Genomic DNA, 15,566 nt, shown 5'->3' on the forward strand with positions numbered 1-15,566 from the left:
CACGTGCCCAGTAATTCCTAAGAAAACGATGAATATGTTAACGATGTTGGACTAATCAAACTGTACCCGTAGTATTATATCGTGGGAGGGAATACGGGCTAGGGATACACACGCCCAGTTGGGCGGAACTCTATTGTAGGGGAGCCGTTGGTAGTGCACTTAATGACCGTACTGCCAATCAACATGCGATGTGGGGGATCAGCTCGGCAGCCAGTATGATTGGCCCAATCGTGTATGCCAGTGTCACGTCGTGTGCACGCATGCTTGTTTTGGCCCCGTGTTTTTAAGTGACCAGATACTGACACAGTGTACTCGTATGTATGTACATGTTCCTGAACACGACCTCGGGCCCGTAAAAAAAGCGGTACGGTAGCCGAAATAAGGTGGCCCCGGTACCTTCCTCGTCATAACTCCGACACGGTCTAAAACAGAGTTTACTTGTAGGACACGCGCTGCTCGGAAGCAACTTCCCCACCGAACGGCGCTCGTGTACTGTCGTCAGTTGTGTAGGTAGGAGGACCTCGAGTGGAGATGCAACTTGGAAACTTTACTTGAAATCAGGAACTTGTGCTGGCATTTCCAACATATAAACTCATCTTGCTCCACGGTGAAGAACAGAATCTTGAAGCACCTTAACCACCGTCCAGAGTTGAAGAGAAAAACACACATGGGATTTTTATACCGGCCGAGGATTTTATTACCCGAAGAAGAAGACAACAGTTTTTAACGCCAAGTTGAAAAGAAAACTTTTGAAAAACATTGGAGAGCAATCATGTCTACTTTTCCACAGTTCGGTTATCCTTATCCAGCTTCTTCTCAGGTAATTATCCAAGTATAAACATTCAAATTATAATTAACTAAGAGTTAATTAAGCAATTGCTTTAAGGCGGTGAGACTATTACGTAATAGTTCCCTCGACGAAGAAGGCGTTACAAAGTGTCTCTTATTATTTGACTGTTGTCGTACTCCTTTTCCCAATTCTCTATAGTTATGATTTTAATTGATTGCATTGCAATTGTTTTGTTTGTACATTGAAATATTGATTTCATAAATTTCTGCCAAGTTTTGAATTATTATAAAAGACCCTTAGGCCTATTGCACTGCAATGAGTAAATAGGGTATCATTTTTGTAAACAAACACCTGTATAAGTTTACTAGTAATTTACAAGGTCCACTATTTTTTCTCTTTCCACAGTTACTGATGTCCGCAGCCACACCAGCATCGTCATGTTGCGAGAGCGGCCGACCGGTCGTGACAGATCCACACACCGGGCAAGCGGTGTGTTGCTCCCCACTGGACAACCGTGCCACCGCGCTACTTCACTCCCGAGTTGCCGGACTCCCTGCCCTGTACTCGTCGCCGTATGCTACCGACCAGGGCTTCGTTCACTTCGCTGCAGATCCGTCTGCATTCTATTCACCTCTCGTGAGTATGAATCCTGTGTTTTTAACATTCCACACTTTGTACAAATGTGTTTCCGATTGCATATCTGTGAGGTCATTTTACTATACATCTTGTCAGAATAAACTAATGTAATTTTTATTCACACATCATTTTGCATATTCCTCTCAAAATCCAACCAAAACCCATTTCGGTTTCACTAACTTCATTTTAATAAGTTGATAGTTTTGCAAACGGTATTGTTATTCAGACATTGAGGTTGGTGACTTTCTTACTGTAAACAAAAAAAGCTCCAAGGAATGTTTGTGTACAAAAATGTCCAATCAATCAAACCATACAATCGGAGGACTCTCTAAGATTTTAAACACAAAGTTTGTCGAGACTTAACCGTTCAGTCAGTTTGCTTATATTCCTTGTACTTCTCCCATAGTTCAAATACTTATCCCCACTTAATGGCAAACTCTTGAGTTCAGAAACCAAACAGAGAGATCCTCCGGGGTTTGTTTTGTTTGTCAGTCTCAGTGTATGAATGATGAGCACACAACAAGGCGAAAAACACTCAAAAGTCCCGTATTTGCAGACCGTGGTTTGCTTGGGGTTTATTTATTTTTTTCACGAGAGAAACAAAAAAGGTTGAGAACAACTATTGGCAAATTTACCAAGTCGTCTCAATGGGGCTTTTAACAGAAATATATATATATATATATATATATATATATATATGTTGTTGAAGTTTGACTTCATGTATCTTATAGTCGTCATCAGACTCGCTGCAAACCTAAGTCCTCTCTGCCTTCAAGCTGTCTCATCGTGAAAGTTAAAATAATTATGTTTTGTTTTTTATTCCGGAACAGAATTCAGCGTACGATTTAAAAAGTAACACCGAGGGTTGGAGCGCACTGGCCCAGCCCACTGCCTGCTACCCGTACGACCCAACCACATACCAGTACTACGGTGATAGGTGAGTCGAATAGTCACCTCAAACAAATTATAGTCAGAAGTATATCAATCAATTATAGATCATGAAAGCAACTTGTCATTTGAACCGATTGAAGCAATTCGAATTCAATATCTTTCATCGAACGGGAGAAACCTGTATTGTATGACAAATTAATATTATGAAGTTATTAGAATGTCCATGACCTAACTTTTGCTACATGTGTAGGCGACCTTAAAGAGTTGATATTATTCAGCGGCAAAATAAGAAGTCTCACTGTTGCAACTTGTTGAAATAGTAAATAATACTTTGCCTTGAAAGTTGCAAAACGAACAAAAATAAAAAGCAGAGGCCCTCCCATTCTAAAATTTAAAATATAGTAGTGAGTACTTGAACTTGTTTGATGTAACCACTGTTGGGTTTAGTATTGTGTTGTGTAGAATACTAGTTATGAAGAAACGAGCTGGGCGGAAATATTTTAACAGAATGGGGTCAGTTAACTCAAAATCACGGATCACAATAAACAAAATCAGCAAAGAACACAAACTCAATCGCTAACAGTCACCTACCGCCAACGCAATTTCTTCCCTTTTTCCTCAGTAGTTATTTATACTGTACTACCCCTATTCAACAAACTGTATTGACCGAGTAACATGTACGCGGACAATTTTCTGAGTGGAAAGAAGAGGACAAAACAGACGAATGAGGAAACATTTGAAATGAATATGTATTTCTCAAGCTGTCTTTTATTGCTCTTTTTATTTTGTTTGAAAACTAAGCGGGGGTTGTTCACTGCGTGTTGTAATGACTCGTAATTTGTCCGTTTTTTTTTCCTGGTCTCGCAGTTTTTATTATTTCAGTTCTCTATTTTTTTTTCTTCTTCTAACTGGCAGTGTTGTATCAGGGTGTAGGCGGTTACCTCCAATTAGCTTGTGAAATAAGAACCGAGCTTTTGTTGTTATTGTAAGAGACCGTAATGACATTGCGTCGATTGACTTGTTTGGAAATACACGGTTAGAGGGCAGGACCGGCCGCCCTCCTGGAATGATGCCTCAAGTAATATTTTTGTTTATAACTGAATGAATGAATATCATATTTTCGCCACAAAAATATTTAAGACTTTCGACTGGAGAGAGATACCCAAGACACTTTGTAATTATTGTCCATTTAACCCGTATTTAATGTGACACCCGTTTCTTAAACACAATTAGATCTTAGTTCACACATAACCCGCATGTTTTAAATTGGTCTGCGTACGTTGTGTTTAATCGGCTAATTTTTTTCGTGTGAACATTATCTATTTTTATGAGCCTTTGACTTTTTAATTAATCATAATGGAACAAAATGCTTTATTGTATTTTGCTTTGTGAAGGACACAATTCCATCCAACACACTTTTTTGTATGTTCTGCTCTGTGGACTGCACTATTAAGGTTTAAATGGATGATATGGATCACTCGTCGCTAATAAGCTATCAATATCAACTACTATGACAGTTAAATTTGTTTTTAACGGTACTCAAACAAAAGCTCCCCCTTGTATAGTTCTCAATTTGTGAGGATAATTTATGGGGAAATAAACTTAATTTGAGATATTGGCTTTGTATAACTGCTATACAATAAACCCGATGATCAAAATGTGTGTGTTAATTATTGAGTGGATATTAATTAAACTTGTTTAGTTCAAGTGTAACTTAATGGTAGGAAAGGGATGGTTTTAAATTAGTTTAATTAGACAGGCAAGCGTTTATTACTTTAATTAAGCTATTTTGTCTGGGAACATTATTTTTAAATGCGATCGGTGTATCCCATACGGCTGCTTGCAACAATTGTGCTTTGTCCCTGCGAGTGACTTAAAGAACATTTCAAAAATTGCGAATGAAATAGTTTCCTTTAAACTTATTGGTTCTTAAAAAAACTTCTAGGCACTGCTCTAGAATCGCAAGGGTCGTTGGTTCGAGTCCCACCCGAGTAATATGCATGTAATATATATTTTTTTCACAGGACTTGGGAAAGTACTGAGTATACAGTGCTAACACACATCGGTGTAGGCCCCTATGCTTTAACAAAAACAATATTCTTTATCCCCGATGCAAATTTAACATCTATTATATAAAAATCCTTCGTTAAACGCAGTACCTGAGTTTTGGAAAGTAAGATTAGAGATATTATATGTGACATTAAGCAATGTTAGGTAGGTTTCTTTCTTTATATTTTTAATTCAATTATTTTGAGTTTATTGTTGCGTTTTTTTTTTGTATTGTTGTTAAGCAAACAACACACTAACGGGATGCGTTTCAGAAACAAGCGATTGGGTTAGTAAGAGTTCACTACCGCAAGTTGATCTCGCAGGCTTGATTTGGGTTTGGGTACGGAATGGTTAAAGAAAAAACACTGCGGTTTGTCAAATCAGTAAAGAGAGTTTTTTAAACAATATTTATTTAACCATCATTATTTTGATATTTATTTAACCATTGTTATTTTGTTTTGCTTTGTGTGTGGCAGATATGGGGCGATGGATTTGAATGGAGCTAGACGCAAGAACGCAACGCGTGAAACGACGAGTACGCTAAAAGCCTGGCTCTACGAGCACCGTAAGAACCCGTACCCCACTAAAGGAGAGAAAATCATGCTGGCCATTATCACCAAAATGACCCTCACTCAGGTCTCCACGTGGTTCGCTAACGCCCGAAGACGCCTCAAGAAAGAGAACAAGATGACGTGGTCACCGAGGAATCGGTGTGGCGACGGCAGGAAAGAAGACTACGAATCGGACGACGATCACGATCGGGATGACGACATGGAGGGATTAGGGACAGATCTGGACAGTAATCCTAACGGACCATGTAAGTTTTAATCCGCTTGTTTGGGGGGGATTAGCAGTCTAACAATGTTTACCAACAAAATCTCCTGTTTTTTAAGATCTTAAAACCCACCACATCCTAAGTAGACTTGACTTGCATCTTGAGAAAGTAAAACAGTTTTAGTTTACATCCTATCCGATCAGGAAGGAAAGGTTGTTTTTAAGAACCCCACAACAATGCTGAGTCGCGAAACCAAGCTAGATTACCAATTGACCAACTCGACAATTCCTCAATCCCATGATATAGTGGCTAATTATGCACATCAATCAAGTTTCCCCCACAGTTTGCTATCAATCCTTTATGCCAATCATGTAAATATTTAACCAAATTTGGATCCAGACCGCAATGAATTTTATCAGCTCCATGACGCAACAACTTGGTCAATTTGAAATGCTCCCAGGGGGGAAAAAAAATAGTCAAGGAAAACTCCGATTATTATCCAAATCACACAGTTTTTTGGGGTAGCTTTTGATCTGCCTGGATAACTCCACCGGCGGTTGGAGCAGTATGCCAGCTGAGGGGAAATAAAGCCTGAAATTAATGCCGTGGGTGCAAGCCACGGGAACCCGAGAGTCACTCAACCAATTAAGCACGTACAATTAATTCAGCAATTAAATTTAAAAAAACCCCACAAAAAACCTTTGTAATTTGAATCTTTAAAAAGTTGACTGATGCTGTTGACTGATTGGCAATTCGCATTGGTGTATTTCTATGGATGGGTTTTACATAACAGTTAATAGTATTGCAATGTAATTCATCACTGCAATGTAATATTTTCATAAGTGAACTTAATCGCGTATTATCTGCACTGACTCATACACAACCATTGCGGTACACGCTGTTTGTTTGTTGCTTGCTCTGTTTTTGATTGTAATTTTGTATTGTCATATCACAGACAGGTTTGTATTTAATACGATCGATGATTACTAATATCGCTCGCTCGCCTTGTTCTCTCCTGGCTGTCATAGTTATTATTATTTTTCCCTCATCCTATAGCCTCATATCAAATCGCTATTGACATGATGTCTTCCATATTATCTCTTGAAGTCAGTTCTGTTTGCTCAATCACGGCATGAGACTTCAAGGTTTTCCCCTCCTCTTTTATTTCCCCTGTTTTTCTTTTTTTCACAAAGCCCTCAAATTCTCTTCGTTAAATGATCCGGCTGTTTTATTGCGTTGAAATTAGACCAACCCTATAACAAGAAAAGGGGTATTGTGTTTGTTATCACACTGCGCATACACATTCCCCATCACCGAGGGTTTCTAAATTGATGACCAATTTTCATGAAGGAGCGCCATGAAAAGAAACTCTCAATTGGCAAAATTTGCGAAAATTAATTTTTCGTTAGCACGAGAGCGTGTCAAATAAGGGGCCACTCCAAGAGAATGATCCGGGCGACGGATGGGAGAGCGCTTCCGCTCTGCTTGGCGCTCTCTCGTAGCTCGGGGCGAACGTGCTTCGCAGACCGCGTTGTGCAAGCATGACACTACGCTGCTAAACATTAAACTCGCCCTACCTACTCAGGCAAAGACACTTGAAAGCACGGCAAACAAACGGTCCTCACGAAGGGAAATATCGATGACGGGGGACTGAGGGAAAAGGGACGAGTGAAACTAAATATCGCCATCCCCAGACAAAAAAAAAACTGAGTTGTGTCGCTTTGAATTAAGCGCAAATTTTCCCGCCCACTCCTATTTAAAAAAAACACACAGAATGTTCAACTATTATAATGGTGAAATATTTATTTTGTTTAGTTTTGATAAAGAAATGAGGGTTAAGGTTCCGTTTTTGACCCCCCCCCCCTGCTTCCAAGACCGTGAAAGCTTTCATGGTGTTCTTTGTTTGTTGATACTGTTAGTTCAAAGTATTTTGATACCCATTTTGTATTTTCTATCTCTCATTGGTAGTGTCAGATGTTGAAGGAATCAGAGAAGAGAATAACAACGAGAAAGACGACGAGGATGAGGATCGGGAAATCATCGTGAGTGATTGTAGTAGTAACAGTGTTCCGCGTCTTGTGTCGCGAGTACCGCCCGGGTTTCTCAGCACCGACACCGGTAGAGACTCAATAAGTGTCATTGTCGATGATGATGATGTTGAAGATGATCGCCATCATCATGTGCAGAGATCCAGAGAACAATTCAGCCCAGTTTGCCGAAACAAGAGAAGCCCAAGTCCAACCCCCTTGCCGTCCACCATCAGGGCAACCTGTAGGCCTACCTCCAGATCATCCCCGTGCGATAAACCGCTGCCCAGCAGACAGACTGAAAAACCAAAGATTTGGTCGCTGGCCCACACGGCCACATCGAGTAGTCCCGAGCGAGAGAGGCGATCCAGATCCCCCGTTCGGTCCCCCGTACACAGCGGTGTGGCAGCCATGCCGGCCAGCCTAGCGCAGAACTTCCGTACACCGTACGACTCACCTATGAGTTCACTACGGCAATGGGTAGATGGACAGTTCCACGGAGGGTTGCCTATACCGAGGATGGCGACTGGAATCCCCATGCATCAACTGTCAGCTGCCGCTTCGAATCACCAAGGAGCGCCGACGTGTGTTGTGAGCAGTTCGCAAGGACCGCTGTTCTCCACGGTGCCCGGGCACGGCGGCAACAGGTACCCCCTCCTAGCACACGATGTATCAGTCTTACATAATGGTTTATCTGTCTCAACATCACCTCAGAAAGAAGGTAAGCAGGTTTCAAACCTCTTCCCCTCTTAAAGTCTCAATATTTTCACTTAACACTAACCAATGGTTCTATACTATCATCATGCTGCCATGCGTGACACGGGCGCAGAAATTAGTTTACATTCCACCTCCAATGCAGCAGGCGCGAAAACACCGCAATGTTTTCTTTGTGGCACATGGCAATATTTGCCTAACGGTTACCAACACGCTGTGCGTTAACCGAATTATTAAACAGTTTCCTTGTTTGATTAAGAAAACAATAAGGAAAAGAAGAAACCTGTCTCAAAATTAACTGCAACCAAAACTATAGGTAAATGTGTTGTTTCCATAATCTTCACACAAACTAACACTGTGAATAATCCTTAATGAAGTTGGAAATGAGATAAACCCTCAACATAACTGATTATCATATCGCCTCTATATTGGACGACTCACTGGTGAAGTTTGATCAGTTCATGGCTGTATAATAGCTAGCTGCTTATTGAGCCCTGGGGTCCGGTAGCTTTTCAACACGGCACTTTAGCCGTTAATACCGCGATTAAGTGCGGCATTTCTGAAAAACGCCGCCCGCAGGGGGGGGGGGGGGGGGGGGAGGGGGCACCAGGTCTCAAAAGCACCGTGTCGCTCCGGTAAAATGAGATAGAGGGGAAAAAGGTTCGATGACAGAGAACCAATGACGCGCTGGCAAACCGTGAAACAATGTCAAACACTATGACAATAAACATTGGCGGTGTGGTAACGACAACACAACCGAGAAAAAGGAAATGTATTTTCAATCTGTTATAATATTTACACGCATTGTTGTATACAGTATAATGTTTTATGGAAGCCCGTTGTTGCCCGAGTGTGTGGATAATGTATTTTCAATTACTCGTCGTGGGAAAGGGTCGGTACACTTTGCAGACAAAGAAAAACAAGAGCATTTTAAAACAAAAGCATTTATCTCTTTGCAACGTGCGCACACAGTACAGACTTTATAATAATAAAACTTTAACTATAGGGCCTAACTAAATGAATGTACCAAATTTGCCCCTTTCTCGTTCGAAGTGCAATGTATTTCTTTGTGAGGTTTTTCCGATTATTGTAAACCCAAAACGAAATTCATTCCAAAATGAAGTGTTGATCTAATTATACTATATCATTCAAAATATTTGTTTGCGGGGTTTTGTACCTGCTTAAATTCACAGAACTTTACTAAATCTTGGAGTTTGAGTTTTAAAACAAATCAGAAATCATTCCATCGGTTATACTTATCCCGTTCGCCATAATTTAAATTATTTTTCAAAACTAAAATTAATGCAGAAATGCGATTTTAGATACATGCTCCCCGAATTTAGTTCGATAAATTTAATTAAAAATGTTAATTTCATTTCATTTACTTGTCGTCAATATTGCAAGCTTTTTGGTTTAAATTTTGTAATTACTTATAATTGTATAAAATCCCTATGCGTAAAATACAACACCAGCAATGATCTACTCGTAAATGTTTATAGCTAATAATAAAGGATGTTTTAATTAAACTAAAGTCAGGAAATTCACTTAGTTGTTCGTTTTGTATATATTTTAGTCTGCGGACACAGTAGATGTAGAAGTCACGTATAGTATATGCAATGATACAAGTTTTAAATGTTAGCTTTGCTCGCCCACAGAAGCAAAACAGTAAAGTAATACAACAAAAAACGGCTTTATCCAGCTAATTTATTCTTGCCGCATAAACATTTTTTTCTTTCTGTCAAGTCCGCAAGCGACAGGTGCTAAAAATACAAATGGATGACTTGGGCCATTAACATTAAAATTCTATCCCACTCTTTTTTTCTCCCCTCCTTCTTGTTTGTCGGCAGTGAGGTGTATTATGAAACATATAGGCTAAAATACTGTAACGGGAGTTCGTAGACCCGACCCGAAGTTTAAGGCCTTGTCCCTGGGGGAGGGAGGGCCTTTTGTACGGCACGTTTGTCGTTTACTTGACCGCGTAAAAAAAGACTGCTCGGAAAACGCATTAAATTTCATTGAGTTCCCTATTTTTTATTCGCAAGAATTGTTTTTATATGTTAAAGTGTCTGGACTCAGTTCCAGAAGGAAATCTTGTTTAATTCTGGTGGGGAAAAATGTATAAGGGAAATACATGACTTGGTAATTTTGGCTGGTAACGGTGTAAGCAAAATTGCTTAGCGGTTGTTTTCCGCTTTAAGCAGTTTAATGAATAAAATCCACGTGTTCTGAACGCCACGATGATCTTGGAAACGATCGTTTCCTTTGACTTCATTTGTATATTTATTTCTTGCTTTAATGAATAAGGTAGGTGGCCTTAGCCTTCGATCCAAACCGGACCTTCATCAGAGGCACCTACTTTATTGCTTGGTTTAGATACATGCATTTATTTATTGATTTATTTATGATTTTATTTCTTATTTTTTGCAGTTGACTCGAGGCGAGAGAGTTCAGAGAGTCGTGAATCAGAGGAGCCGATGAGGACAGCTTTTAAGCCAGTAGCGAGGAGATAAAGGTAAGCTAGCTTGCCTCTCTCTTCCCAATCACTGGGCAAACCTATAACCTTCTCCGGTGATTATTAAGATGACCCACCCAAAGCAAAGCATTTATGACTATGTTGTGGACGCGTATATACACAAGAACAAAAAGAAGAGCAAGAACAAGACCGAAAACTGACAATGCATAAAGATGACTTAATTGATGGTATCACCAGAGTGAGCCACACACCGAGTCGAGCTCATTTTAGCCCCATTAGCAATTTCAGTTCTCTAATGGGGAACCCACAGATAGGTAAAGTTACGGTCTGGTGTTTCTCTGTTCGAAAAAAAAGTTAGAAGCAAAACCAATATGCATTATCAAAATTAAGTAAGTACAAAAAAAAAATAAAAAAATACTTGCACGGTTCTCGAAATGGTGGTAACCCGTAAAAAGTGAATAAATCATAATTTTCTCGTAGATTGATGTAAACAGGTCTTAATATTGTTTGATTGATTTGCTAAACTATCAAGAAACTTAAGGAAAAAACACCTGCCAACACCATGTAAAAAGGAGTCAAAAATTCCCTGGCTTGGTTGTAAACTTTAAACATTATACTTTTCCTGCCCTACTAAAGATAATCAGTCAGACTTCACCTTTCGCACTTAATTTGTGTCATAGACTAGAAACGAAATAATATCGGCTGAAAACATAACCACGACAGCAACAGTCTCGGTCATTGGTCCGGAACTCAACAAATTTCATCAAATTCTTTATAGATTTTCTCCCCGTATCCCCCGGGATCAGTTATTTCTGGATTTCTTACCGAGACGTTTCTTTTTCTCGCCTTTTTCTTCTATCAGCGTAATTTTGTGGAGATTTTGAGGGGGAAGTCAGAGCTGATTGTGCTTCTTTACAAGTCACACTATACGCTTAATGGGACAATCATGGGGATATCATTTGACTTCAACGGATGGAGGTTTATAAACGTGTGGGGGCGGTCTATAGTCAAAATGATTGTATGGAGAAAAATGAAGATGAGTGCTGACTTGAAACTAATGCGCTATGTTAACAAGGGCTATCTGCCCACTTCTTCATGTAATGCACTCATCTAATTGGTCGATAAATAAATGACTTGGTCTGTGGAGTGTTTTTTAATAACTCCTGCACAGGAAATTGCGTGTTTATGTGTGCGTTTTTAAGTTGTATTAAACCCGCCATTTTCTATGATGTTCTTTTCTTCAGATTGTGAACCAAAAGGTCATCTGTCTGCGCAGACTCAACGACACCATTCTGACTGGTTGAGACGACTCGAAAACACGTCGCCAGACGTGACGTCAGTCGTTTCATGACGTCATCATTTGAATAATAGTGAGACTCCGTTATTTTGAGTAACTTCCGACCAAGATGCTGGGTTGTGTGAACTTTCTGAGCTTCGAACACGTGATCTGCACGGCCTATAGGAAGTGCTCAACTGCCGAACGCTGTTATTGGTCAATGGAACGCAATTTGGTGTGGAAACCTGACGTCTATATAGTCAGCTCGGTTGTGATTCGGCCGATCAGCGCTGAAATGATCATATTGTGTCTAGTTCCTGACTCGTTTAAATGTGACCTCACACCGTAGCATCACGGACCTTACAGCCATCCAATGAGGTACCAGTCCACTAGGGTGGAAACTTATTTATAGAAAACAGACAAACTTTTTCCTTTTTGATGTTACATCTGAAGATGGTCGTTGTAGATTGAAGATTTCCCCCACTTAACACAAAACAATAGTTATTTATTTAATGAGAGATATTCATTGAAGTTATATGTTTTTATAAGACTGTGTTAGTAAATGTTGCATTTTTTTTAAATAAATGGAGGTCCATAGCGGATATTATATTATGAATAATGTATGTATATAAAGGTCTCTCTAAATGACATTAAAATATGTTTTAATCTGCCATATGGGATTGTGACGAAGGTCGCCATTTCGGATTCAATTTGACTCCGTACTTTGGCACATTCAAAGTGTAGTGGCATTATGACCACGGACTGAACGACGCCCATGAAGCGCCATGTTGACTGGAAAGACACGACGCAGTATCAAAATGAGCTATTCTGATTGGCTATGCGACAGTGTCGTCATTATTCAATCGGGTTTATCTAGCGCCCCATTGGTTAATCCAATCTATGGCGAAACAGTTATAACCATTATGCAGGCTCTTCCCAGAGGTATCTCGAGGGACAAATGCGGGGAAGCGTTAAGTTTTTATTTGTAACGAAAATTAGGAAAGTTAAGGAGAAAAAACAACATTTTGTATTCGCTGTGTCACCCCTAAATAAACGTAAAATCAATTAAAATGGTATTCTATCGATTATTTAAATCCTAAATGTTGCATAAAGTTAACGTTATGTAGGCGTACACATGTACTGAATATTTGACTGAATTTTCCTCCCTAAAAAACTACAACAGCAGCAACATCATGTTGTCGTTGTACCAAAGTTGACTTGTCTTTCTACAATCCAATATGGTTTGTCATAGACTCCAACAAATTATGAGGTTAATATTTCAGTACAAATACCATGTAAACCTAACTTAATGCCCCACAAGTTGATCAACAGCAATCTTTCGTTTTCAAGTCTCGAAAAAGTGGCTCTTAGATTTGATATATGGCTTTTCTTGATGCTGGATGAGTGAGATTTTATACAGTTACACTGTGACGTCAGAGAGGGATTTTGCGTCTTACAAACTCGAGTTCTTTAAGAAGTTTAAACACATCGTCTAGAAGATGATGATGCAAGTTGAAGAGTTTGTGACCAAATATCCCTCAGTTGTCTCAGACAAAATGATCGAAATTCAAGAAGGGGTCAAATATATTCAGACAATGGAGAGGTTGTTGTACGGTTGCCATGGCAAAATTGTGTTATTGTTGATTTGTTTGCGTCAGTTCGTCGTGGCAAGTGTGTTAACTGATACACCCTTCTTGATGCAAGTTTCAATAACTTAAATAGAATTTTTGATTATCCCTTTTTTTTCCTAAAGGTTAATTTTAAAATGTTAAATCTTGATACAAAACCTTTAACAGAATACTTTCCACATACAAAAAAAACAGTTTAAAAACTCTGTTCGTTAGAGTTACTGGTTTATTTTTAGGTTGAACTTTAAGCAAAATGTTAAAATAATACTGCAACATTTTACAATTGGTGGGACGTAACCCGAACTGTTACCCAAGTAATATGTATTTAATGCGTGAACACTGAACAACCCGCGTCGTTTTAAAACAACCATTTAAATGCAGTGGACACTATTGGTAATTAATCACAATTTTTTTAGCATTATACCTTACTTGGTAACGAGTAATGGGGAGTTGTTGATAGTATAAAACATTGTGAAAAACGCCTCTCTCTGAAGTAACGTAGTTTTCGAAAAAGAAGTATTTTCTACGAATTTGATTTCGATACCTCAGATTTAGATTTTGAGATCTCGAAATAAAGCATCTGAATGCACACAACTTCGTGTGAAGAGGGTGTTTTTTCTTTGATTATTTAATATTATCTTCGACGACCAATTGAGCTCAAATGTTTACAGGTTTGTTATTTTATGCATATGTTGAGATACACCAAGTGAGAAGACTGGTTTTTGACAAAAATCAAAGGTTTCCAGTGTCTTTAATGAGTAATTTGCAACAGTACAATCTGCTTTTACTGGATTTTTTTTTATTCAACCTCACCGTTATATAACTGGCTGTCTGTGAAATGTCATAAGAAGAGTCATTTGACTATAAATCGTTTGTTTTCTTGGATTGAGTGGAAGACATTTCTTTAGAGATCGAAAAATAAATTCCATTGGATTTTGAATCAATTGAAAATCGATGCGCACCATACCAAGCTGGGTCTCGGATCACGCCGTAAAGGTTGACCAACAGAAGTCATGACGTTTTAAGTGGGGCTTAACAAGTCACTTGTTGCGTACAGACAAACAATTCTTAGAATTGTCAACATATTTTTTGTTTACACTGTTTACATCGTTTTGTTTGTTCACTTTAGTTACCAGAGAAATATTTTTGTTTTCATACGCACGAGTCCGATGTTTCATCCAATCAGATTGCCTGATACAAAGCATCTGTGAATTCTACCATAGGTCGTCCTTGATTGGTCTAGTTTTTTTTTTGTATATGCATACAATTTCAAAATTTATTGTGCAAACTTAATTCTATTCTTGCAAGTTGAACATGCATAGCTGTTTACACTGCCCAATTAATAATGTACTGCCCAATTACGAGTAACTGAGTCCATCATAACGGCAAGTATTATACAGTATATAACTGAGTTGTTTTTTATTACAGTGAGATTTTGACGTAATAACGTCCGGGAAATGTATTTGATTTTGTTTTTGTTTTCAACAAAGAGTCTTCATTTGAACTTGTGTTTTCATGAACGTAGCGATAAAGCAAAGCTTTGGCAGGGAATCTGTGTATACATTGTTTCTTCTTTTTTGTAACTATAATGGATACCGTTGTTATTGTCGAAACAGGATTGTAAATACATTGTGGGAGACAAAAATAAAAGTTGATAAATGATGATGAGTAATATGAATATAACTATAACTGGTCAGATTTCATTTTTAGTGTGTGGTTAGTTTATCTCATGGGGTGGCCATGATGGTCTGGTACCGCGTGTATAACAGTAACAATGGAAGTTCTTATACTCATTTCGTGTTAAAGCACCAGCAGTCGATTTAACCAAACTCTAGGACGCATTGAACCCATCCTAAGTTAGGACGGGTTACTCTTCCTAACTCGAGATAGGATTGATCCTAGCGTTTCGTGAAATCGACTGCAGGCTATTTTTACGTGCAGCCTCAGTATGATAAAGGGTTGAATGATATTGCAAATGATCTACATGATTAGTTAAAAAACGTTTGCTTTTATATATGCAAAAGTGGAGGGGGTTGATGCAGGTTCTGGGGCACTTATAACTATTTCGTGGAGAACTCCCCCCCCCCCCTCCACCCACAGGACTGGTGTATCATTAACCATTAATGCTATTTTGACTTCATGTGGTAGTTCCAGATGTTACTTTTATGGGATGGCCATTTCAAAACTGTCCTGAGTCAAATAAGTTGCAGTTAGTCACATCACTGTCCTCCGGAGTTTGTTTGTGGAGTTCAGTTACCTTGGGTGATGCATAACTTGTAAGTTGGGGGGGGGGGGGGGGCAATGTTG

At 39.1% G+C, this 15,566-nt stretch overlaps 1 protein-coding gene across 2 annotated transcripts; it reads left to right on the forward strand.

Annotated features, from left to right (window-relative positions):
- The first annotated feature begins 300 nt into the window (after nucleotides 1-300).
- Nucleotides 301-14,925, forward strand: LOC139935172 (iroquois-class homeodomain protein IRX-4-like). Of its 2 annotated transcripts, XM_071929644.1 has the most exons (8): nucleotides 301-607; nucleotides 650-820; nucleotides 1,196-1,426; nucleotides 2,257-2,363; nucleotides 4,843-5,183; nucleotides 7,110-7,889; nucleotides 10,310-10,394; nucleotides 11,600-14,925. In XM_071929644.1, the coding sequence occupies exons 2-7, from the start codon at nucleotides 773-775 to the stop codon at nucleotides 10,390-10,392; spliced, it is 1,590 nt and encodes a 529-aa protein (XP_071785745.1). In that variant the 5' UTR covers nucleotides 301-607; nucleotides 650-772; the 3' UTR covers nucleotides 10,393-10,394; nucleotides 11,600-14,925. The 2 variants fall into 2 exon arrangements, with proteins under 2 accessions (XP_071785745.1, XP_071785744.1); XM_071929643.1 differs by having other exon boundaries at nucleotides 301-820.
- The last annotated feature ends 641 nt before the right edge of the window (nucleotides 14,926-15,566 follow it).

The sequence above is a fragment of the Asterias amurensis genome, chromosome 3 (genome assembly GCF_032118995.1).
Source record: "Asterias amurensis chromosome 3, ASM3211899v1".
NCBI lineage: Eukaryota > Metazoa > Echinodermata > Asteroidea > Forcipulatida > Asteriidae > Asterias > Asterias amurensis.

Excerpts from the sequence above, each read along its gene's own strand:
- LOC139935172 (XM_071929643.1), top strand. The coding sequence starts at position 773 with ATGTCTACTTTTCCACAGTTCGGTTATCCTTATCCAGCTTCTTCTCAG. Across the intron at positions 821-1,195 it reads CTTATCCAGCTTCTTCTCAG|TTACTGATGTCCGCAGCCAC; the intron begins GTAATTATCCAA and ends CTCTTTCCACAG. Across the intron at positions 1,427-2,256 it reads CTGCATTCTATTCACCTCTC|AATTCAGCGTACGATTTAAA; the intron begins GTGAGTATGAAT and ends ATTCCGGAACAG.